This window comes from Micropterus salmoides, unplaced genomic scaffold, assembly GCF_014851395.1.
Source record: "Micropterus salmoides isolate LMB-PRFRI ecotype aquatic unplaced genomic scaffold, ASM1485139v1 Ms_hic_scaffold_7, whole genome shotgun sequence".
NCBI classification, from domain to species: domain Eukaryota; kingdom Metazoa; phylum Chordata; class Actinopteri; order Centrarchiformes; family Centrarchidae; genus Micropterus; species Micropterus salmoides.
This window is the reverse complement of record NW_024044459.1, coordinates 27,568,049-27,594,377: the sequence shown is the minus strand read 5'-3', so window position 1 is coordinate 27,594,377 and position 26,329 is coordinate 27,568,049. Positions and strand designations below refer to the sequence as shown.

General features: G+C 41.6%; 1 protein-coding gene across 4 annotated transcripts in view; it reads left to right on the top strand.

The window, feature by feature from the left end:
* rhobtb4 (Rho related BTB domain containing 4) overlaps window positions 1-26,329 on the top strand; it is a 44,456-nt gene that overhangs the window by 8,778 nt on the left and 9,349 nt on the right. For 2 of the 4 annotated variants that reach the window (XM_038702472.1, XM_038702473.1), the window contains exons 3-8: window positions 14,214-14,415; window positions 14,725-14,828; window positions 20,362-20,547; window positions 20,989-21,808; window positions 22,731-22,950; window positions 24,033-24,151. In XM_038702472.1, the coding sequence (XP_038558400.1) occupies window positions 14,224-14,415; window positions 14,725-14,828; window positions 20,362-20,547; window positions 20,989-21,808; window positions 22,731-22,950; window positions 24,033-24,151 (1,641 nt within the window). In that variant the 5' untranslated portion in view covers window positions 14,214-14,223. Of the gene's footprint in view, window positions 1-7,480; window positions 7,855-13,939; window positions 14,022-14,213; window positions 14,416-14,724; window positions 14,829-20,361; window positions 20,548-20,988; window positions 21,809-22,730; window positions 22,951-24,032; window positions 24,152-26,329 lie in introns of those variants that run through there. The other 2 variants (XM_038702474.1, XM_038702471.1) reach the window with 2 other exon arrangements.

The window sequence follows — 26,329 nt, the reverse complement described above, 5'->3', positions numbered from 1 at the left end:
GCTGCAGACATTTCAGAGAGGTTACCAGCATTCCCAACATCACTACAGGTAGCAGTGAGGTGTCAACCAGTAATGGACTTCATGTATTGATGGAAAGACCCCCCGGGAGATCACAAATTACAGTACTTTGTTGTTGGCCACCCATTGATCTGCCATTAATGGGCTGGTCAATAATGCTCTTAAATGTACCGTACAGAGCTCTAGAGCATGATGTTGGTATGGTAACCTATCACTGCACTTAAATAGAATGAAGGCATTTGATACTGCTGGCTCTATTGAGGATTACATATAGAACCTATTCACCTTAAAAACTATTACAAAGCACAGAGTATCACAACAAATGGCAAGTAGACATGTATCTTCAATTTCTGTTACGTGGTGACCTTCATTAGGTGACTATTAACTGGGCAGCTACAGTGACGCAATGAACAGCCAATTGTATTTCAGCTACCTGACAGGTCATCAGTAAACACCTGGTTTTAGTCTCAGTGCCTTGAATAAAGGAGAATGGACTTTGGACACTTCATACTGGCATCGGCAGTTATTCAGAAAAAGAAAATCCATCATACAATAGAATCCATCATAGAATGCAATAAAAACTAGAAGAGGTAGGATGATAAGAAAGTGGGACACCCCTTTGTTTTAATTTAACATGTGGGGTTTCCTCTTTTACATAATCTAAACAGTGATTCTAATACCCCAACCATTTACTTTTTCTTTGCTATCACCATATTAACACGGTCCAGGAATAAAATATCCCATGTAAGACACATAACCTCCCCCCTTATCCCGGCTGATGGATTTGCTAAAGAACATATTAAGAAGTTACTAGGGATTATAACTGGATTAAATCAATTTCAAGCTGACATTGAATCCTCCGTGTATCTGGGGAGTAAAGTGTGATAAATCCAATCGGATGTGGCATAGAGAACATGTTCAGTGGATTACATTTGTTAAACTTGTTCAAGGCATGATATAGCAGAGATGTTTGACATCATTATGACCCCGGTGAGTCAGAATCCCACCGTCATGTGCCAGTCCTGGGTCTGTTCTCTATTCCTCAACATATTCATTCAGTCATTTTGCAGTTATTTGTCTTTCTGCCTTTTGGTGTGTAGTCCAACATCACAATGGAAAGTATATACTGATAATACTGAATAACTATGGGATCTACTACACCTGTTTATTTACAAGTGCATTGTGACAGCACTATTCATATTTAAATAATAAACATTGGTATTTAAATGCTCACCATAGGTAACATTGGACACCCTGAATACTGATGCATTCAGATAGTATTCATATTTTCAGTAGGGATTTTAGACCAGGCTCACTGGTTTGCCAACAAGATCACATCAGACTTTCAGTCTCTATCTCTTCTTTCTATAGTTGTCGTCTTTAGCTGCTTATGCAGTTCATGTCCTTAGCTTTACCCTAGCTCTGGTCTATATTCCCTTCCTCCCTGATCTTCATCCTCATTTCCATATCTGTCTGGTTCCTCAACCTGATTCACACACCCCACCTTGACGTCATCTACAGTCAGGCTCTTGACCTATACACCTAGCTCATCTTCATCCCTCTAATACCCTCATACCTGTGCAGTCAAAGAATCCGCCAAGCTAACTGACTCAGCACTCACTTCCAAAGGTGAGATCTTTCACTTTTCTGGAGTATTAGCTGTACTATCTAGCACATGTGCCCCCTTATGAGTCATCCAGCTACTGTGATCTACACAGAATATCTGCGTATCTGTTGATATTTTAATGCAAATGTAGATTTTTCACTTCACTCTCCATTTGCTTCAAATTTTTGGAGAACATGTGAAACCCATACATCTAGTACATTTAATACAGTACGAACTGTGCTCAAACAGGACACTACCTCCTTCAACAAAAGGGAAACATCTCAGGTTTTAAAAAGCTTAGATTCAAATGTGCTAATTTCCCAGCAAAGTGAGCTATCACTTTAAGAGTTAGGAGCAGCAGCTGAAGAGAACCTTAATAAGATTAGCCCTGCCACTTGACAGCCACAGCATAAGAGGCACCTCTACTGACCTGTGTGTCTCTATCCAGCAGAGTGTGCGTATTTGTTTGTTTGTGTGTGCACATAATATTAAAATTGTGTTTGTTAGTGGGAGTTATTTGTGTCTGCATATATGCCTCTATGTTTTTCTTGCCGCATGTATGTCTTATGTGTCATACATACATGAACTTAAGCATAGCAAGACAAGCAAGAAATACCTGTGCAACCTGAACCCCCTCAAGCCAGCATGGACACAACATATACCTAACTCATTCCCTCAGCTATGCACAGTTTGCCTTTATCACAGAACATTTCTGCCACTCAGGAATTTAGAGCATGCAGCCAACCCTTCAAATTCTCTAACCCCCTTATTTTCCCCCCACATTGTGTGTCCCTAGACACTCTCCTGTCTTAGGGTGTGATTTTGGATGGTAAAATTACAGGCATGGATATTACACAAACAAGAAAACAATTAAACAAAAAGCCCACAGAATCACTTGAATTTCACACCAAAGCGTGTGTCCTACTTTGAGATGTTTTAACTACTGATGGCACTTGAGGCCATGCCAGGAAAACCATAGCCACGAGATAGCTGAGGTAACTTGACATGGGTATGTCCTGATAGTGGCAGATATGCTGTTGTTGGTGGTGGTTGGGTGTACCAGATGCCACATAACTCTAAACTGGCTGATTTGGCAGTCAGGAGGCAACTAGTTGTGGACAGTGAGGTATATGCAGCACTGTGTTTTTGTTTATCTCAGGCACCGCTTTGCAAGAGCCAGACACCTCACTGTGAAACATTTAAGTTGGCATTAATATAATAATCAGTGGTCTGTTTATTCTCAGGCAGAGAGCAGGCAGTTAAAAACAGAGACCCCCCCCGCCCCCTCCACCTACCCCACCCTCAGCAGTGCTGTTTTCTCCTTCACTCATCCCACCCTCGTACCATCCTATCCTTCAGTTCAGCTATTCCCACCTCTATTCAGCCTTTGCCCAGGACCTCAAGCCACTTTACATTCCTGACATATTCCACCATCATGGCCCATCGTCACCAGCACAGGCTTGACTCAATCATACATCAGTATTGTGTCAATGAACACTCTACAGTCTGGGAGTCAGACTCACAAACGGGCATTCCACGTACTCTGGTACTGAGGGAATAATACCTGGTGAAAAGTATGTTAACACAAAGTGTCTTATCTTCTGTTTAGGATGCTGAAAACCTTGGACACCGTTAAATAGCTCATACATCTTAATCATACCCAGTTCTGCTTCATGGCTTTTTCTCATTTTATGACAGCAGCTTATAAATATGCGTTGTAGTAGATGACTGATGTTTTAAAAGTACACAAAAAATGTACATATACATTCATATATTTTTCACAGCTGACTCAATATTATCTCTCAACATAACCACACTTCAAAGAGGAAGAATTACCACCCAGTTTGTGGACTTTTTACTTAATATTTATTAGATACAAAGAAACATTTTTGTATAGTTTCTCTGGTACTTCAAAAGAATGCAGAAATGGTGATGCCAATAAAACACGAGGGTTATTTACCTGGTCTAATTAAAATGGTCTGTTACAGCCTTTTTGACATGAATCTGTACAATAATCTGCTTTTACTGCGCATAAGAGATATAAGGATGTATGTCTGCACAAAATAACATGTAGCTTCTGACTAGTGTTCTGTTGCCTTTCACTCTGTTGTAGTGTTTTCCTTTTTCTATTGTGACCAATTGAGTGATATCTCTTCATTAGGATATAATGAGGCAACAACAGCTGGTCACACAAATAGAGTTTTCCGGCTGACTGTAGATAAGACAGTTTACTGATAACCTAGCAAGTAAACAATGTCCCCTGCCTAACTCTCTCTCTTTTGCACTCTGTCTGTCTCTTATCTGGCGTTGAATGTTTTTCACTTAAACTCACACTCTGCTAACATGCCCATCACCCATCGCCAAATAGGCCAGCTGTTACAAAACACACTCTGTTTCATGCCAGGGTGCCGGCTCTGGCAACACATCTCAGCATGTCAAAGTGTGTGTGTATGTATGTGAGATAAAGATTAAGAGTGGGAGTGAAAAAGAGACTCAAAGTCAGAGTTTGACATAGATGTATGCGTATTTCTATGAATTAGTCTGGAATTTTTAGGAATGCCATTTTTCCACAAACTCATTTAACTTTAGCCTCCAGTCATATTTCTCACACCGTAGACCTTTTCTCCTCAGAGGAACAAATTTAAATTCCTTTGTTGTTGCATTTTTTCTTGTCCCTCTGCAAAACAAAAATGTGTTTTAAAGTCATCCTGCCAAAAAAAACAAGCTAATGATGTCTGTGATGGTTCTCAGTCATCCAGGTCATAGATATCCAAAGAAGGTTAAAGTCAAGGGCAACTCTAGATCTATATACATACACGTGGCATATAATGTTTCTTCTTGTGTGTGTTTGCATGTGTGTGTCAGGGCTGAAGGTAGAATTTAATCTTTGATACTGTTATCAGTTCCATGGTGCTGGAGGACTGTTTGGAAGACCACTGCAGCTCTGACCTACTTGTGTCAATGTACGGGGCTGCATGTAGACTTTTTTTCATTGAGTGTGTGTTGCGAGTGTGTGTGTATGTGTTTTTACTAGTGCTTGGGACAGTGTGTGTTTGAAGCGAACTCTCTGTGGATGCGGGGAGTGTGAGAAGCTGAGTGTTTTGACAGCTTTAGAACAGTTCCAGTACAGTGCTGGGACAGGGGGTGTGCTGGCCTGTTGGGTATTTGGGCGAGCTGTAGGGGTGAGAATAGGGTCAGTGAAGGAGCGGACGGGAGGGGATGAGAAGAAGTGAAGAGTTTCCTTCAAAGATGCTCTGCGGCCATGAAAATGATACCCGATATCCATTGCTCAATATTAAATAAACTCCTGATGTCATTTGAAATCAATCCATCTGAGGTGAGGCCTATCACTTGCACCATAATGTTAACAAGTGGAGGATTTTACTCACACACCAGCGACTATTTTGTAATAACTGGTGATACATTTTTAAAATGGTGGATTGTTGATTGCAAAATGAAGCCTTTTTCTGAATGTGTGATGAAAAGTGAGTGGATTTTCAGAGGTAAGATGAAAGTATTGTAAAAGGGAAAAGATTTAACCATGTAATTTCTCTTGAAATGTACTTTGAAGAGGTAATACTTGTTAACTGAGTCATATTGGATATTAACTGTGATTTACTGAACTTGAACGAAATGTTTTCATCTAAATAAACAAATGTAAACGTACCAATCCTTCAGTAAAACCTGAGGAACATTGGATGGGGTTGAATATACTGCCAACTAAACTGTTTGTCCAAGCAGCAGGACCCTGTTTGTTGAAGTAGTCATGCCAGAAAATGATCTCAGCTCATTCTTCCAACTTTAATCTCACCAAAGTGTAAAAGCTATGGGAGTAGTCTTCCCACACACTTAATAAAAGAGCCATAAAGATTGTAAACAAAGCCACACAGTCCTTTTTGTATAACTGTAGCTGAAAAGGCCAGACATCACCTCAGCCTGTGCTGCTTGAGAGTTCTCTCACAAGTGCACTTCTCCAACAAAGGGGCTGCCTCTCCACATTTCCCCCTGCTATCCCCAGCAGCATTCCAGCCCATCTTTCATGCTGTTTCATTCTGGCCATGCCAGCCAGGTCAGGGGGCAGTGTTTTCTCATGGCTTCAAGACAACTTTGGACAATTAAATAAAACAGACATCTCCGCTATTGTACATTGAAATTCTGTTCACTTAATTGTGGTGTGTTGGTGCTGTGTTATCATTTGTGTGCTTTTGCATATTGTGTGCAAGAACACATGTACATGAAAACACATACCTTTACGAGTTTGCAGGGATAGACTGAGGAGGCCAAGAGTCAATTAATAGATTTGCGGCTTGCTATAGCATGATCCTGCTTTATTAAACTGGTTCAATAGGCATATTGTCTGACAGCCACTGCTGGTCTACACTAGGATATCTCACAGAGATGTAACTCTCTGTGCAGTGTCCTTGAATGACAGCACTGACATAATGTAGCAGACAGAGTTTATACTCCTTTATTTCAGAGAGGTCAGTACCAGATTGTACCAGTAGATGTCTGTCTTCAGTCTTCCATCGTCATGAAAGAAAGTTGGTGGATCAGACTGTTCTGGGTCCCTACATGGCAAAACACTGAAAATATCCCCAATGAATTGTTATCAAAAATGTAATCTAATACAAATTCCACTTTCACCTTTTATCTCAATTTGCAGGCAGGGCTATAACGACAGCCAGATGGACTCAAAAGAAGGTTGTGTCTCAGTAACATGTCTGGGCAAAGTCTTCAGTCGGATAACATCACATTTATTTAGGTTTTTTTTTGGCTATTGGGGACATGGCAGCATTTTTATTCTCTGGTACAGCTTAACATTACAGAAATGAATTCCCAGACATTGAGATCTTGGAAAAATATGAGGGTAAAAGGTGGGTTACTTTCCACAGCAATCCATGATCTGCCTTTTTTTCTTGGCTCTTGTATTGGCTTTTGTAGAAATACTCATGTGTTGCTATGTGGTAGGTAGTTGCTATGCCTGAACACCCAGAATAACCATAGAAAATTTTTTTCTCTCCATTGCCCATGAGTAATAACTACTCTATTACATCATTTATGTGGATTATAGTTTTGACAGAGCATGATTTATATGTATGAGTAGGGATTAAAGGTGAGTTTAAGATAAATCCAGATGGATATTTCTAATTTTACACAATAATCATTGATTTTTATTTATTTTAGTAAATGTTTGCCATGCCTTTTCTTTTTCTTTTAAGTTCACCATCCCTCTTCTCTATGTAGCCTAATAATGACAGCTGAGAGTCATAATGGGATTGAGTATATACAACCAGCCCACCGGTAGATGTGAGTGCTCCACCAACAAAAGGCAGCATGCATTGCGGGATGTTGTGAGTTAACAGGGTAGGAAGTGCACAGCTTTGCAGATATGATTGGCTCTTGTGTTCTAATCTCTGATGACACATTAAAATGCTCCTCCTCAGCTCAAATATACAGTACAGTTGAAGTCAGTGCAACTTGTTTGGATCGTTCAGTAGCTTTTGGTGGTTAACATTTATGTAGAAGAAAGCTATTTGATGGCTGATTTTAATTTTAGAAGTCACTAAACAGAGCAAAATTGAAATTGTAAGTGAAAATGAAAACGCCAGGGTTTGACTTTGGTATTTTAATTATTGTATAAGCGTTCTCTACTATAAATTCTTCCATTAATTCCTCTTTGTCTCTAGTCTACCATCGTGTCACGGCTAGAAGTAACCATGTAGCCTATCGATTATAATCGAAATAACTTGCGAGCTGCGCTCTACTGAAAATGTCCCTTTTTCTGACCGCACCTGAACGCAGCACAACACGAGTTGGGTGACTTGCGCGTGACGCGCAGTCGTGGAGGCGTGCCTCAGAGGGAATCAGCTGGGGAAACAACAACATAAGCAGGGTGGCTCAGACTAGAGCAGTCTTTATGCTAGTTATGTTTAGATTTCATCCAAAAAAGCTTCCGTTTAAAATCAAAGCATTATATCAGGACTGCCGCAGCGAGTGCTCCACTTGTTGACGACCGTGAGACGTTAGATTAAGGAGGCAGCGGAGGGAAGTAAGAGGAGGATGTGACAAGGCAGAGGTCCTGTGCTACGTCTGTAGTTATACGTGCTCTTTGACAAACAACGGGACCACCGCGGCCACCTCTTCATTCTTGGCGCGCCTTTGTCCGGTTTGAGTGACCGGCTGAACCACCAGCAGTGTGGCATGTGGGTCAATTCCGGAACCGTCGGAAGGTAGGGACCCCAGCTGCAGGAATACTGGTTCACATGCTAGCAGTGCAATTCCTGCTATGCACAAAACAATCCACACACAGCTTGTAATATCTTTTTCTCCAAATATTCTGAGATCATCGACTGTAGCTGTTAAATTCACATTATGGTGACTTTATTGGATTGAACAATAATACCAGTGGCTCTTATATTTCACATGTATGAAAACTTTTAAGCAAGAGATGTTATAATGGAAGATTATTGTTAGTTTTTAATCCCACGCGTGCTGCACAGACTGCTGTTATTAGAGCCTTTCAGTGTTGAAATGCAGCTGATGGGCATGGCACGTTATGCAAGACTTAGCAGCGCATCATTTAGGATACAGGCTGATATTCACCTGCCTGAATACAACATCGACATCTTACGACCGCGCTGTGTATCCTGCATTTATCCCCAGACATCGATGACAATTAATGCAGTAGGCTACAATAGATTGATTGTCGGTTTCCAAAAAAAATATGAATGAGCCAGGTGGTTATGAATGGCTGCAAGGGGAGGGAGCACACGAGGTGCTTTTCATTGATGAGTGTGGTGATGCTACAGTAGCCTATTTACTGAGACAATAGATAACGTGCAGAATCTCAGTTTGCAAAACCGCACGCACACGCGCACACGCACACACACGCACACACACACACACACAGGAATACTGATCCTGTGGCTATGACGTCATCAGAAGGCTCGCGTTACCCAAGTAGCTGGTGGCAGGGGGAAGACTCACTTCTATAAGGAAATTAATAAAGAAAAAGTAATTCTACATGAGGAGTTTTGAATTGACAATCTTTTCATTTCCCATCATCAGCATTAAATCATATCATTGCGAAACCATTTGGCACACTTCTCTTCCATATTGTGCAATCTTTGTCTTTTGGCCAATATATTTATCTCCTGAAAAGATGTCTATTAATGGACACCTTGTTAGTGTGGCCCCTCCTTTTGTGGAAAGTGTTTTTAAATTCAGTATTTATTTCAGCCTGCTGGTAAAACTTTTTTTTTGGTTTTGGTTTTTGACCTTCTGTCACTACTACTGTTGGTGACTCAATGATGGGGGCTGTCATTATGTATACTGTGACCGTCAGATGGATCTGGAACAGAGCTAGTTATTGTCCTGGTTAGGCACTATGCCAAACGCTTTGACTGTGTCAACAGCTTTGAGATAACATAGTGCAGCACTGACAGACCCACATGGAAGAGTCAGCCAGCATTATATGGCTTGCTTGAATGTTCTGACCCCTGTATCAGGCTTTAGTGGGAGGAACATGGAAGTAATAGACCTTACAATTGTGTGTATCTTTTATGCTTGATGTGTGTGTCCTCTTTGGCCTGAAGCCAGTATGTTATAAAATGGCCCATAGAGCTTTGGTGTGAAAAAGTATTTTACTTTTATCTATGTCCAGCACTGTTGGTGATATGTAGCTATATAGTGTAAAATAGTTTGATCATTAGCGTCCAGGCTATTTTTGAATTGTAAGGACCAAGGTTTTATATTCTAGCCCATTTTTAAACATGATATTACATTATGTTTAAATCTCTTGTTACATTCCCAAAGGAGATATGTGACCTGGAATATTGTCTTTCAGGCAAACTTAATCCACCTCTCCATCGACAAAGTTTGAATAATATTAGGGTCACTGACTGAGTCTGCTCAGTGTTACAGTAATTCACAAATTCTTTGACTCTGATTTTTAGAGTAAAACATAAAATGCTGCACTTAAAATACTTTCTAATTCTCACATCAAAAATGAGGCTATCATATCTATCACTGATGCAGAGTATGAGAACATTCTATATGTATCTTATGTACTGTATAATTGTGTCCTGGTTGCATTTTGAGTATGCAATGGTAATTAAATGACCTGTGCTAATATGAAACTGTCTTTGCAAAGCCGGTGTGTTTTGTATATGATGGAAACTTTTTTGGCAAGAATGTTTTGCCCTTTTAATTAAGACTTGACCTCTCAAAACAGAGCCAAAGCAATCATATAGCACTTTACTTGTCAGTGGTAAATGGCAAAGGAATTGACAGCTCATCAGAAAAGTCTTGAAAAGAAAATAGTAACAATGGGCAAGAAAGCAGAAGCGAATGAAATGAAAGTGAATGGCAGGCATACTGGGAGATAATGTTGTATAAAAATATTCTGTATTCGAGTGGATACTGGAAAGTATAAGGGCATGAAATACAAAACAAAATAAAGATAAATGAGTTAAGACAGCTGGAGAAAAGGAGAGAAAGAGTAGGTGGAAAATATGGATAGGGGAGGAGGAAAATAAGCGATAAAGGAAATGAAGGCATCAAGAGGAGCCTTTCTGTGTTTTCAATTAATTATTTGAGCAGAGAGACGAAACGAAGAAGGCTTTCCCAAACAGGCAGGAATGCTGCTCGTTTGTTAGGATCGATGCGTACATATCACTGTCTGCCACAGGCCGTAACATCTGCAGTAGGTGAGGCAAGTACGTGCCGGCGTGCGTGTGGGTATGTATGTCTGTGCCAGTGTGTGCGAGTCTGTGGTCTACTGTCAGCCTTCCATGGTGCCAAGCAGAGGCTACAGACCAGATTATGTAACCAGTCTGTGCCAGCTGCGCCTGTGGCAGTCACTGTCTCAAACACCCGTATAACACACACACACACACACACACACACACACACTTTCCTTCCCACACAAGAGCATATACACTTTAAAAGCATACACAAGTATGAACGAGTAGACACTTTCTGCCACGAGAGCAGATTTTGAGAATAAATATTATAAAAGAATTAGGTTGCATACATGATTGCACGTGTATCCATAATTTCTCCCAACAATTACACATGGACACTTTAACTATGCAGTCAAGCCCATGATAGTGTAAACCCCTTTGCTTTGTGTGAGTGTGCAAGTGCTGGACCATGTTTAAAGTGGGTGGTTATTGAGGTCATATTTTTGCAGGGCTGGGTGGAAGAAGCGGAGAGGCAGGCGGCTTTGTTAGGGCATTGGGGTGAACTCTAGCCCCAAGGAAGAGGACAAGAAAGAAGCGGGTTGGCCACTATGGAGGGTTTTGGGACGAGCAGTTGCTGCCAGTGGATTGCTAAAGGTGTTACATAACAGAGAGAGGGAGACAGAAGGGGAAGTAGACCGGGTGTGGGAGGACTGTGTGCTTAATGCTGCTCCTTGATTGCTATCCAGAAAAGTGTGAGGTCATGTATAAATATAGCGGATGGGGCATGAAGTCGAATGTGAGAGTAAAACTGGCAGAGGAGATGAAAGAGGGGCGGTGGAGGGAGGTTACTAAAAGACAATGAGTGAAGGATGGAATAACTGAGAGCTGGAGCATTGCATTTGGAGGATGAATACAGAATGGGAAAGAGAGTGAGGGAGTTTGTCAGCGGGTCAGAAGGTGTGATTGAGTCAGCGCAGCTGGGAACAAACCAGACAGAGCTAGACAGACAGAGGGATAAATGAACGGATTTAGAATGGAAGCAACGGGTGTGTATAAAAAAACAAAAGGTAAAGATGCCAGGAAGTCTGCAACAAGAGAGATCTGTAATCCATCTCCTTATGAAACCCCCTCTGGCCTTAAAGCAAAGCCAAACTGAGATGCACTGACCAAATTATGCATGAGCTTCTTTGTCTGTCTAGTCCTCCTGCGCTGAACACACACACACACACACAGACTCAATCCGTGACATTCTAGAGTAAACCAGAAGGTCGGCGTTTGTGTGTTGAGTGGGCGTCTGAGTTCCTGTCACAGTGTTCCTATCACTGTGGTCTTGCCTACACCCGTCAATATGTCACTATAACACATGCACAAAAAACTGGGGCAGAATCTCATTTTCTCTTTCACACACACATTTATTTGTTACATTCCGAGTCTTCATTGTCCTTGCAGCCTTGTTGGGAAGATGACACTGGCCAGCAGATGAAGTGTAGACTACTCTATATAGTTCTCTATAGATTGTTGGCTAAAAATGAAACTGTTTCTCTTTTTACTACTCTGAGCTGCACCACTCTGCTCTCACAGTCTCTGGCTTCTGCTCATCCTTCAGTCATGCAATTATAAATAATTGTTGAAGTTTGTGAAAGCTCATAAGGTTCAAATACAAACCTGAGAGCAGGTGCATATCTATCAAGTTCAGTGATGTGTGAGTAGGCATTTGTGTTATGTGTGTGGACTGATGCATGACTGGACTCTTGCTCGGAGCCTGATGCAGAGCCTCAGATGGAGGATGATATCTGGGAGCCGGGTACTCTTGATCCCCCTGAGAAAATGTCCACACCGTCACCAACGCCGCCTCCTGGTTACATCACTGCTCCTCATCATTCTATGCCTCACAGACCGTCCCTAAGCTCATTACCACATGCACATGCATACAAGCACGCTCACATGCACATACATGTACTGACTTCCATACTCCCTGTGGGTCAAAGTAGAGGATCTACAACTGTACTCAGGTCCCTCCTCTGTATTTTTCTGTTAGAGAACCACACATTTGACAGTAGAAAGAAGCATCAGCAGGAAAAGCTTTGATTTGATCACCTGAGCAGACTTAGTTATTGTTGGTCTTGCCCTTATGATCCCCATGGCATGACTGACGGATTGTAATGCTGGGCTGACAGTCCCTCTTTTTCTCTCTAAGACTCTAATAATCCCCTCCCTGTCTAGTCTCTCTTGCAATCGCTTTTACTTATCTACTATTGCATTGGAAATTCTGGGAATTGACAATACTGTGCATCCTCTCATTTTTGTCCTGTTCTGCTCATAATTCCTTTGCCACATATGTGGGTTTTTCAGGACCATTTGTGTAGTTTGTCACACTCTGCCTACTGCTGCTTTGGCAGCTGCCATTACCATTAGGGAGCTAGCTGTTAGATAAGTGCAAGGTTGTGGTTACTTTTTATTGCTTCTTCTATCTCTTTCCTCTACCTGTAGTACGTGACTCTGTAGGTGTTGTGGCCAGACAGGTGACTAGGGAAAAAAAGGGTATTTATAACTCTCAAAGGCACAGTTCTATCTGTTCTATATGGACCATTCAGGAAACAGCCTCTTTGAGAGAGACTTTTCTTCAGCTCAGATAGACAAAGGTAGGCTCTCTGCGCTTTACTTCCTCGCTGATGTAATTGGGACTTTTTTTAACAGGAAAGATGTTTTTGTTGTTGTTAATGGAAAGTGATGTCTGAATTATGTGGGGGATAAATAAGTTCTACATAGCAGCAGTGGTATTATGAACAACTTGTCGGGGTGTGTGAGGATGTGGAGAATAGGTCATGGCTGAATAGCAGGGGTGCATGCATGACCCATGTGTCCGATGAATAGATGCCATTTTTAGCTGCTGGTATATGTCAGTGCTGGACATCAGCATCCACATCAATGGAATAAGAAGAGAAGGTCTTAATGAATGTTTTAGATGCTCTATTTATAGGGCCGTGGGGTGAGTCTTTGAACTAGTTGGACGGATGACTGATTAGCTGACTACAGGTCTAACTGTGTGTGTGGGGGGTGGTTATGCAATAGAACAGTCTTCTTGGAATGTTTTAAAAAAAATGGGTAGTATTAACATGGGTAACAACATTGACATGTCAGAAATGTTTGTAAGCAGTTTATGGAAAGGGGATCTTGCTAAGCCTTTTACAGTGATGTGTGGTTTAAAAAGAGGAAGTCAGTTGAGCTGTGTACATAACCACCTCCGCCTTGTGTTAAGGTTAGGATTTGACAGGTGGTCAAACATGCAACAACACTTTTTTCTGTTGTGTTTTTTCCTCTGTGCATGCCTACAATAAATATATTTGACCCCAAAAGGTGATGCACAGCTCCTCCTGGGCTCCCGAATGACCTAAAAATAGTTAATTACAAATGCCTTTTATGAAGGATTTTATTGTCTGTCATTTGTGCTGCCAAGGTAGATGTTTCATCACTTTGCATTATGTGTTCTCTGAAGCGAAGATGCTATCAGTGCATCAAAAGGGGATCAGATATGGGGATGCCAGGCAAGGGTAGGAAAGGACGGTGAGCTCAAGGGAACTGTCTCCCTTTTTGTCTGTCTTTCTCTCTCTCTCACTGTGCGCTGTTACAGAAATAGCTCTGCAGTCCCTCTATTCCTCAGCCTGCGAACCATGTGTTCTGTTGAGGAGTTTGGCAGAAGACTCTGTAAATTGGTCAGTACAGCTACGCGTGCTTAGAGCCTTAACAAAGCAGTTAAGAAGCTACTGTACCTGATGCCAGTTGCTTTCATTATTGAAATCCAGTGTCATTCCTCCTGGGATGCTTTATCAATGTGATTTTAATTTTCCATGAATATTGAATTAACCTCTTTTATTTTTCTCTCGCTCCTATCTCCTGTTCTCCAGGGCCCTCTCCATGGATATAGACACAGACTATGAGCGGCCCAATGTGGAAACCATTAAATGTGTGGTGGTAGGGGATAATGCAGTAGGCAAGACCAGACTAATCTGTGCCCGGGCCTGCAATGCCACCCTCACACAATATCAGCTGCTTGCCACCCACGTGCCAACCGTCTGGGCCATCGACCAGTACCGTGTATGCCAAGAGGTGGGCACATACATACACATATACACACTTCCACACAGTGTGTGGAAAGAGCATCACCTAGACAAACACTTTTGGACATGGTACTAAGGCTAATTCTGTTTACTGTGCATTTGTAACATAGGTAAAAACATTTATTTTCAGGCCTATGAAAAACAACTTAATTCCAAAGATGTTGACCATGCAGTTTGACGTTGTGCAGTGTTTTTTTTCCTTTAGCCTAGTTATTGCATAATCCTTCAATTCCACTAAAAACACAAATATCACAATGAAGTTAAGACCTGATTACAGGGATATGCGTCTATGTTGCAGGTGTTGGAGAGATCTCGTGATGTAGTGGATGAGGTCAGTGTGTCCCTGAGGCTCTGGGACACATTTGGGGATCATCACAAAGACAGACGATTTGCCTATGGCAGGTGAGCAGATACATATACAGAAACAGGCACACAAACACACACAGTTTCGGACATTCTAGCTGCCAGAACCTAGTTGCTGACCTAATAACACAGTTACTGGCCGACCACAAGGTTAACTTCTTTGCAATATGTTGCATTTTTCACAATTGGTGCAGCCAAGAGATTGGCTATAAAATTTGTAAGGCATTGACACATTTTTCTAGGCCTAATATGTGACCAAATTCATTGTTGGTTGGCTGGTTCAGGAGAACATAACTTACAATGAGAATGTAACTAATCTGTCAAACCCACATAAACAGGTCCACATAACATTTACTTTCCCCAAAGTTGTTTTTTGTGTAATCCAGTTGCCACGCTTTCTAGTTGAACTCTGCCCTCAAGCTGTTACATCCTTCCTCCACCAGACATGATTGGATCATCACTCTATCCTCTTACTCCCCATGCCTCTATTAAAGCTGCTTTATTGGCATGAAAAGCAGAAGTACTTATTGCCAAAGCAAAATCCGCAACTACCAATTCAAATGACAGTGACCAAACTTGACCACATGACAGTAACGCAGAAAAGATACACCTCATACATCATTAAATGAGTACTGTATATAGACCATTATTAATCCATGTATTTATCGAAATTCACTTATTTTGTGTTTTATTTTTTGTCTTTTGTGAAACAATAAATTTCTCTCTATGTTGCTATTTTATCTATTTAATTTATATCTTCAATCTTTTAATGTGTCCCTTAATTAGTCATAAGCCACAATCAGGCACTTAGACTTCACAAACATCTATACACAGATGCATGTACATCACATGGTGCAGTCCGTGAGTTATCAGTCAAGTGTGGGTGGATGTGCTTTGTGTAACGTGTCGCCCTGTCACCTTTTTGCAAGTGTATCTGCATGACAGACTGTGCGTTTTGTATGCTGTGTGTAGTTCAGTTTGTGGCTCAAATTTCCTTCTCTTGTGTTCTTCCACTCTCTCTGTGTCTGTACATTTGCACAGTCTGCTTCTGTTTGTGTGTGTTTTGGTGTGTGTGTACGAGCCTGTCCGAATGTCTTGTATGCTTTGTCAGCCTGCAGTCAGCTGATAAAGACGCAATGCCAGCTCAGCTGTTTCCTGCTTGCCTGCCTCCCTGACGTCTGCAGCTCCAGGCGTCAACCTCCCCTCCAACTCCTTCCCCTCCTTTTCCAGCTCTGTTCGCCCGCTCGTTCATCTGAGCCGTGCCCTCTCCTCCAACTCCAATCCAGACTCCTCTCCTCACCTCCCCTTTCCCTCATCTCCCTCATGTCCCTCATTACCCTGTTACTCAACTTCCGTCACTAGCCTCCTCCATGCCCTTGACACTTTGCTTCTCCTTCACCCTCATACACCTCCCCCCATTCTGCAGCCTTTTGTTGATGTTGAAAACTCAAAACATCACATTGTCAGATAATACCCAGACTATCACATGCTTTGTTAAAAGAGGAACAGTCTGGTTGAGGAAACCATCTCAGCCTGAAAATAGGCTAAGCCAAACTTAACCTTTGCAACTTAAGAAATGTATTTAAAGCAAAACAATGCCGTACTGACTTGTAAACATTGTTCTTGTAAGCAGTTTTAGTAGCATGCATTGTATGTAAAGTCTTTGTGATTCTGATGTTATCAACTTTCACAATAGTGTTTTGACTTACTGACTGATGAGGGTTGTCATGCCAGGTTGCATGATTGCAGAGTGACACATATGCCTGCATGAGACAAGTTAATTTCTTTATCGCAAATCTCATTCTTTTTGGACATGCCTGTGCATGTGTGAGTGCCTGTGTCTCTCTTCTTACATAATCTGGTAACTGATGACCTTTGTAGTTAGGTTCCACCACACACACACACACACACACACACACACACACACACACACACACACACACACACACACAATAAAAACAGTCACTGGTCGAGCCATTTGTTATATATTAGTGCTGGTGGTAAATTATTAGTGACAGCATAGTGGACTTGTTTGCCTTTTCATTTGACTCACATGAGCTTTGTCATTCAGATGTACATACAACACAAACCTGTATGTTCATACACACACACACACACACACTGGCTGACAAACTGTATATTGTCACACTTGAAGCCTAATGCATAGTTCCTATTCATTCAGACATTATTTTTTCTGTGTTGCAAACATTTAAGGCCACTCTAATCACGTTATCCTGACCTGCCTGACCTGCCTGAACAAAAGTGCAATAGTAAAAACATGCTCTGTATTCTCATGCAGAAGTAAACAAATGAAATTGAAAAATACTGTTGTATGGTGTCACTTGTATTTTAATGTAAAGAGGACACTGAAGGGGAGGGGCCAACTGACCATCTCTGTCACAGCTGTCCATCTTTCCTTAATGTTTAGATTGTGTCAAAGAACAACTACATATTAATGACTACAATAAGTAGGGTGTCTGGGTTGGCTGCAGGTTGAACCTTTAAATAGTTCAGTGCAAAGCAGCACTTGTAATGGATTATTCTGGTACTAATTTTTAATGTTCACCTTCACACACTTGACTTTCAAACAGCTGCTTCTGAAAGATAGGTCAAGACAGGTTCAAAAGCCTTATGGGGCTAAAATTTCCTTAGCCCTCTTAGAAGCCTTTGTAAAGCTGTTTCCTGCAAAGTGCATTCCCTTAGTCTCTACAATGTCATATGGAATACAGTGTCACACTAACATAAAGATGTACTGGCCCAAGCATAGGCAGTAAGCCTAGTTTGTTAAAAAAATGTTTTTCCTCTAACCACAAGAGCATAGGCATGTAACACATAACATGACCTCAAACAGACTAAGCCATGATAATGATCCTTTAACAAAGTGCTAATGGGAATTCCTATGTGTGTGCGAGTGTGAGCTGTGATGTAATGCTTTGGGAGTGTATATTCCTTGGGGGTAGGATCTTTTCAGAGATTACCTTAGTGAAAGTAAAGATGGCCTGTAGAACTTGTGTATGCGCTACAAAGAATGTCCTTTGTAAAAAGTCATTTCATGCAGTGCTATGTGATTTCCTAAGTACACTGAACAAAATTATAAACGCAACACTTTTGTTTTTGCCCCCATTCATCATGAGCTGAACTCAAAGATCTAAGACTTTCTATGTGTACATAAAAGGCCTGTTTCTTTCAAATATTGTTCACAATCTGTCAAAATCTGTGTTAGTGAGCACTCCTCCTTTGCCAAGATAATCCATCCACCTCACAGGTGTGGCATATCAAGATGCTGATCAGACAGCATGAGTATTGCACACAGGTGTGCCTTAGGCTGGCCACAATAAAAGGCCACTCGAAAATGTGCAGTTTCACTGTATTGGTGGGGTCTGAGGGGGTCCAGAAACCAGTCAGTATCTGGTGTGACCTCCATTTGCCTCACGCAGTGCAACACATCTCCTTCGCATAGAGTTGATCAGGTTGTTGATTGTGGCCTGTGGAATGTTGGTCCACTCCTCTTCAACTCTAACCCTGGATATGGGCAGGACCTGGAACACGCTGTTGTATATGCCGATCCAGAGCATCCCAAACATGCTCAATAGGTGATATGTCCAGTTAGTATGCTGGCCATGCAAGAACTGGGATGTTTTCAGCTTCCATGCATTATCATGCTGCAACATGAGGTGATGGTCGTGGATGAATGGCACAACAATGGGCCTCAGGATCTCATCACAGTATCTCGTTTTTGTCCATAACACACGTCTGTCAATACCATAACTCCACCGCCACCATGGGCCACTCGATCCACAACGTTGACATCAGTAAACAGCTCACTCACACGAAGCCATACTGCCCTGTACAGTGAAAACCGGGATTCATCTGTGAAGAGAACACCTCTCCAAAGTGCCAGACGCCATCAAATGTGAGCATTTGCCCACTCAAGTCAGTTATGACGTCTTTGCCAATTGCACGCTCCCTCAAAACCCGCGACATCTGTGGCATTGTGCTGTGTGATGGAACTGCACATTTTCGAGTGGCCTTTTATTGTGGCCAGCCTAAGACACACCTGTGCAATACCCATGCTGTCTGATCAGCATCTTGATATGCCACACCTATGAGGTGGATGGATTATCTCGGCAAAGGAGAAGTGCTCACTATTATTACTATTATACTTATATATATTATAGTATATATTATACTATTTTGTGGACAATATTGCAGAGAAATATGCCTTTTGTGTAAATAGAGAAAGTCTTAGATCTTTGAGTTCAGCTCATGATGAATAGGGGCAAAAACAAAAGTGTTGCGTTTATAATTTTCTTCAGTGTATTTCAATGTATTTCCCATTACTTTTTTAAGACTTTCAATCACTGTTGAGACTTCTTTCAAAACAGGTGGAATTACCTCTCTTTGCCGGCCTATTTATTTGATTTGATCTAAGTAAAGTCAGACTTAAAGATTAAATACAAGAGAAAACAAATAGGTAAGATATTTATTTATTGTTTTTAAGTGTAGCCTTTGTCTTCTCAGCAAATAGTTTTATTTTGTTTGCTGTAGCACCGGTATTTTGCCCCTGGGAAAGAAGAGAACTGTTTAAGTAGTGTATAATGCTGCTGTCAAGTTCAGGATGTGGTTTAGCGCCTCACGTCTTGAATACTGTATGCCTGCCAGACGTCAAAAACAGGAATATAAATTGCATTATCTAAGGATGGCTAATGTAACATGCAAGTCACCGAAGTGGTGCTAATGCAAAATACGCCTGGCCTTGGGCTGCTGGGGTCAAAAACCCTGTGTTGATTGTTGTAGATTTGTAGATTGTAGATTCTTGCACTGTCGGCATTGTACTGGTACTAAAAGATCTGTCTCACTGACACAGAGCTGGATTTAAGAACAAACACAGACTAATGCACAAACATGCTACAGAAATATCAGCACCGGAGAATAGATTTAAGTACTGCTGTCTGCTTGCACAAACACATCGGTTGAGGAAATGAATTTGTGTGTCTGTATGTGTGGATCCTGATCTATTCTTAGTCTTCTTTTTGTGGTCCAAGGAGCCTTAGAGGGCTTAGGAAGATTTACGTAAGAGAGAGAGAGAAAAGATGGGCCACACAGATCACCAGCCCAGAGGCCCAGACTCTCTCACATGCACACAAGCACACACACACACACACACACACACACACACCACACACACACACACACACACACACACACACACACACACACACACACACACACACGTCTTGTGACCCCAGCTTTCTTGATGGCATTGTCCATGCTCCCATAATGCCTTGCATCAGCTGAACAACCATCTTCCATACATATATCACACATGTTTTAACATAAACTGACAAGATGTTCAGTGACTCAGCACTGACCCCTTTTTTCTTTCTCTCTTTTCTGCCCCCTTCACTTGATCAAAAACCGCATACCTTCTCTCTGCTCACATCTTTTGCTCTCTTGCTGACGCAACAAATCAACTGTCCTCTGCTATCTTTTTCTAATCTTATCTATGATCTCTGTCATGTTGTAAATATACGTAAAATTAAGACTTTTTCTCTCCCTCCTTTACCTGTAGATCTGACGTAGTGGTGCTTTGCTTCTCTCTGGCTAATCCCAATTCCCTGCGCCACGTACGCACCATGTGGTTCCCAGAGATCAAGCACTTTTGTCCCCGAACACCCATCATTCTGGTTGGCTGCCAGCTGGATCTGCGCTATGCCGACCTTGATGCAGTTAACCGTGCACGACGACCCCTGGCCAAGTGAGACACCGTCAGACATCACTCATTAATAGACTAATTCAGATAGAACATGCACCATTGTGGATTTCAGTGAAGGTTGCACATGAGGTTGATCCAGTTAATCAATGATCAGTTATAGTTATGCATTGATAACTGAATCACTGTAAATAAGGCATTGACAGTTGCTCTACTTATCATTGATTGATGTTGTGAAGAAAAACCTGTAAGGTGTTTAGAGATCTTTTTTTCATTAACTGTAATCTCAATTGTTCCATCATATAAATACAGTGTAGGTAAATGTTGTGTAAATGAGTACTGAAATGAACACATTGCGGTCTTGCTTTGTATACATTTCTAATAGTGTTGAGATACTCAACTTCCTCCTTCCTCCCTCCTACTTGTACTTCAGTCTTTATCTAAACACTGTCATCATTAACATCATTATCTATTCCTGTCCCACAGACCCATCAAGCCTACAGATATCCTTCCACCAGAGAGAGGCCACGAGGTGGCAAAGGAACTTGGCATTCCCTACTATGAGACCAGCATTGTTGCCCAGTTTGGCGTCAAAGATGTTTTTGACAATGCCATCCGAGCTGCCCTCATCTCCCGTCGTCACCTGCAGTTCTGGAAGTCCCACCTGAAAAAGGTCCAGAGGCCCCTTCTCCAGGCACCCTTCCTGCCTCCTCGCCCACCTCGCCCCATAGTGGGCATCCCAGACCCCCCTCCCACAGAGGGCGAGGGCCCTGATTCCCTTTTCTGCCAGCCACTGTGTGCAGATGTTCTTTTCCTTCTGCAGGGTGGCACCACTCGCGTCTTTGCACACAAAGTCTATCTGGCTACTTCCTGCTCCAAGTTCTATGACCTATTCACCCTTGATCTTGGTGGATCATGTATGGGGCCACGGTGGGAGGAACAGGAAAACAAGGAAAACTTAGAGAGTGGGGAGGAAGATGAGCAGAGCAGAAGAGGAGCCAAGGAGCAAGCTGGGCGCACTAAGAGCCTTGACATTGATAAGGACGGGGTTGATGGAGGAGTGCGGGGCCTGAATCGACCCCAGCTGCTCCAGCAGGGCTCTTTGAGGACTTCCCAGAGTGATAATGCACTCCCCTCTAGAGCACTGTACTCCCTGGGATCACTAGGGACTGGTCGAGCTCTTTCAGGATGGGGAAGAGGGTTCCTGAGTGTGTGTTTGGAGCATGTTGATGATCCCATGACCGGACGACCACGACTCATGACAGTTGTAGCCATGGATGCACTTATACAGGAAGAACCATTCAAGGTGATTGACTTAAAAGCGACAAGATTACTAAAATATTTTCATACATTATAATAGGGGGAAATAACACAATTCTGTTGATGTGAATTTAGTTAAAAAACCTACTTAAACAAACACTGAAACAATTTCACCAAGTTTTATATTGAAAACTACAAATAAAATTAGCAGTGCTGTGCTCTTCTTGTTTGCATAAACATTAAAATAATAATACCCAACACCTTCTTTAAACACATGAAAACAACATCAAATGTGCATTATCATTAAAGATGTTATAAAGTTATAAAGTATGTGCTGTGACCTCATGCACAATTTACATAAATACAAAGAAGTCTTAAGAAGACAGTGTAGTAACTGCAATGAGCCAACATTTGACTTTTTTTGAATTTGAGTCTTGTGTAGGAGTTTATAGTGATTCTCCAGTTCAAACACTTTTACAACGAATTCGAAGACTGCCATATTTAAAATGAACAAAATATGGTGGTTGGGAGACTGAACTACATAACAAGTTATCATGTGTGATGGGCAAATAGAGTCTGCAGACACACGATGCATACAGCAGCAGCAGAACAACATGTAGGGCTTTTATAAGAGTAAGTAACACTGAGAGCTTGAATTTACAAGTTATTAAAAAGATATACAGACAAACCATTACATTTTCCCTCATGCTGGAGTCCCCACATGCATTGAGCCAAAAGTTAACATATCCTGCATAGACCGTTTCTAACTTTGGTTGATGCTGGACAGTATTTACTGTGAGTTTTTTCAAAGGGCTGTAATCAAACACGGTTTTAATGAGTAAAATTTTAAACGTAACGTAAGCGTAATACTAACCTTCAGGAATTTTACTGTGGTTTATCATTCAAGCGGTAACCGTTTAAATTTTATTCCAAAGTATGTTTTACCTCTCCATTTGCTGTGGTTTCAGGCGGTGCTTCAGTATCTGTACACCGGCAATCTGGATGAGGGCAGAGGGGATCTGATGCAGGTGGCCACTATTGCAGAGCTACTTGAGGTGTTTGACCTGCGGATGATGGTGGCCAATGTTCTCAACAGAGAGAGCTTCATGAACCAGGAGATCACCAAGGCTTTCCATGTCCGCAGAGCCAATCGTATCAAGGAGTGTCTCAATAAGGGGACCTTTGCTGGTAAACCACTGTGCCAACCATTTGGTTCTCCAATACTTTCATTAGCACTGGTGTGATTGTAGATATTTTTCATGTATGCATCAGTAAGTTTTGTGTATTTGTCTGTGTGTGTGTGTGTGTGTGTGTGTTGGTGTGTGCGTGTATGAGAGAGTGGGAGGGGTAGAGGATTATGAAAATATGCATCAAATGTACACTTTGTGTACATTTGATCACATATCTGCCAGTGAATATTTTCCAGTGAATATTTGCTATCATTGTGTATGTTGTAGTTTATCTGTTTTCTGAAGTATTTTTAAAGTCATTAAGTGATTTGATGGCTGTTGTTTCAGTCTGCTTGGTTGTCTTGTCTTCGCTCTTGTGTGCTTCCTGTGTCTTGTGTTTGTGTGGTGTTGTGTGTCTCCCTAACATAACCTGCCCAGGGACTACAGATGGAAATTAGCTGGTAGCTAAATCTGGTTTGAGATTAATTTATTATGTACATGGTCCCCAAACTAAACTGAACTAAGCTGTTATGTGTGCATGTTATCACAGCATTTGCAGCCAGTGCCAGACATCTGCTGTCCCTGAAAAAAGCCTTCACTTCTTTCTATATTTTCTCTGTTGTCTTCACGATTATAATAATGTGAATCCTTAAAATGCTTATAAGAGATTATATTGCTATGTGAACAATTGTAGAAACATTGCGTCACCCTATTTATTATTCAAGGAATGAATTAAAGATAGATTAACTATTTTGCTTTCAGATGTAGCCGATTACAACGTTATTACACCAACATAGCTACTGTGTTCTCTATTGACACTTTCTCCACCAAAGCCCAGATTCCACACAGGATTTACTCGATGATCTACCACCCTGCGTCAGCTCTCCTTCCCTTACTCTGTGTCAAATGCTGTTCTGTCCTTCTGTCAATTTATCTCTCTGTCTGTCTACCTGTGTCCATGTCTCTGTGTGTCTGTCTGGCCTTCTGTCTGCCTGTGTGTGTGTGTGTCTGTGCGTCTGCCTTGTCTGTCTTTCCTCTTCTGTAGCTTGGGCTTCTGTGGCACTCCACGAGATGAATGCTCTTTTCCCACCCCGGTTTTAGATGTGGTGTTCCGACTGGACGATGGCTGCCTCCCGGCCCACAAGCCCCTGCTCATCTCCAGCTGCAACTGGATGGCTGCCATGTTCCGTGGCTCTTTCATGGAAAGCTACATTGAGGAGGTCAGTTGAGACATACCTGGAAGAGCTTAAATTTTGAATAAGGATTTAGTTTCTGTGTCCTGAATCCTTGGAAATGTATAACAGTAAACTCAGGTCAGCCTTTAGCAGCAACCTAATCGCACACTTGTACTCGGCAGTAACATCTGACAAAAGGTTCAATAAATTAGGTAAATGTAAATGGGTTACTTGGAAAAGGTTTATTACTTTGTAGATGTATTTGTGACATTGTATAACCTGCACATGTGTGTCTGCATTCACACTGAGTGCATCTAGTATGAAGGTCTACAGCTCAGGGTGCTTGAGGCCATTGTTTGCCACCCACCCACCTGCATGAAACACAAACACACACACACACACACACACACAGCCTGTGAAAGCAGGTCAGCATTTCCTAAGTGGCAGGTCTGGTTACATCAGGTATGCTCTCACCTGAGCTTCAGCTTCTGGTCGCTTGATGCTCCTCCAGGGGAAGGGTGTGTGCACCGGACCTGACCCAACCAGAGAGGAAGTTCACATCTCTGGCTGTCTTAAAGTCGACGCTTCCCGGACTGTGTTGCAGAACCAGATCCCCTGGAGTATGGTTACTTTCAAGGTCAGCAGGGTTAGGTTGAGCAGATTCTGGCCCAAGGGACTGGAAGTAATCTTTGGAAATGAACAGAAAGACAGACCAGGAATAAAAAAATGTGTATATTCAGTTTAGGTAAAACTCAAAGTTGTATAAGGCATATTTAAAGAAAGGACCTGGGTAAGAAAACTATTTATTTTTGTGTGTTTCCATGTGGATAGTCTAGATTTTAATCTAGAACACACCATGTGTGTGGGCTTTTACAGCTATTGTGGACGGTGGTGAAAACAGGACATCAGCATCACTGAGGGGGCACAGTGTTTGCTGCTGGTGGGCTGCCGGTGTCTATGGTTACTCTAAATGGTTCATGTTAGTGACTATAGTGGCATTGTTTATGGCATGAAGCTGGCACAGCATAGAAGGCAGGTACCCTGGAGACAAGACTGACTGCGCAATGACACTGTCAGCCTGTATGTTTATGAGCAAGTGTATTTGAGTGTATTTGTGTTTGCATGTAAATGTATCTACATTTTTTAGTTGAAAAACTTTGTAATGCTAATTAGTGAATTTGATCTTATGTAATGGCAAGCTGCAATTATCGGGTTTTCTGGTGGCTTTAGAGGTTACTTCTAGATTGCAGTTTCAGAATTGCCATGCTATTTGCGGACTATGTATCTTATTCCTTTTAAGGCACACATCTTCACAAATGAGAAGCACTGTCAGTAGATGTGAGCAGAAAAGCTTGCTAAAACACTTAAATTCAGTAGAAGCAGAGCTCTTAGAGCAGGACACAATAACACAATTGAGCAACCTTGACACATCAGATGGTCTTGTTCTATCCAATTACTCTAAAAGAGAATCAGTACTGTAGAAAATATTAAGAGATGATGATGTTGAGATTTACAAAAATAGGTGAAAATGGATGACAAGAGAAATGAGATCTGGTAAATAAGGGTGATAATTAAACATTATTGTTCAACAACTTCCAGTGATATGTAGTGGATATAATTGTTGAACGTGTTTGAGCCACCTAACTAAGTATACAAGTTGCAGCTGAAGATGGGTCTCAGTCCATTTCTAAATTAAATCAAGCATAAAGCACTTATGAATGTTAATAAATATCTATGCACTAACCACTTCTCAACTTTTACTCATTCACTAAGTTTTATACAGTGGAATATTCATAGACCTGTAAAATAAACACGTTGATGTCTACATCATCTCATCTACATATTACAACTGTTCTCTTAGGTTTGGGAAGAGCATGATATAAATCCACTTTATGAAAATTCACAGAACCTGTAACTATAACTGTAAGAGGAGCATCTGATCACCTGGTTTTATTATTGGTATTAGCAACATTATGGACATTTCATACAGTAAGAATGTTTGTGAAAAACTAAGACATAGTTGAAAAAGCTAAAATCTATTGAATAGCAATCAGAAACCATGAGTCTAAAGACATGTCTTGAGGTTTGCTGTCTATGCAGGCAGTTATAAAAACTTACCGCAGAGTGTGTCATGGTACACCCCTGGATTATGTTCTAGGTGTGTGCCTGTGGTTTTGTGTTCACCATGTGAGTGTGCATCCCAGTGGAGTGTTACATGTTGAG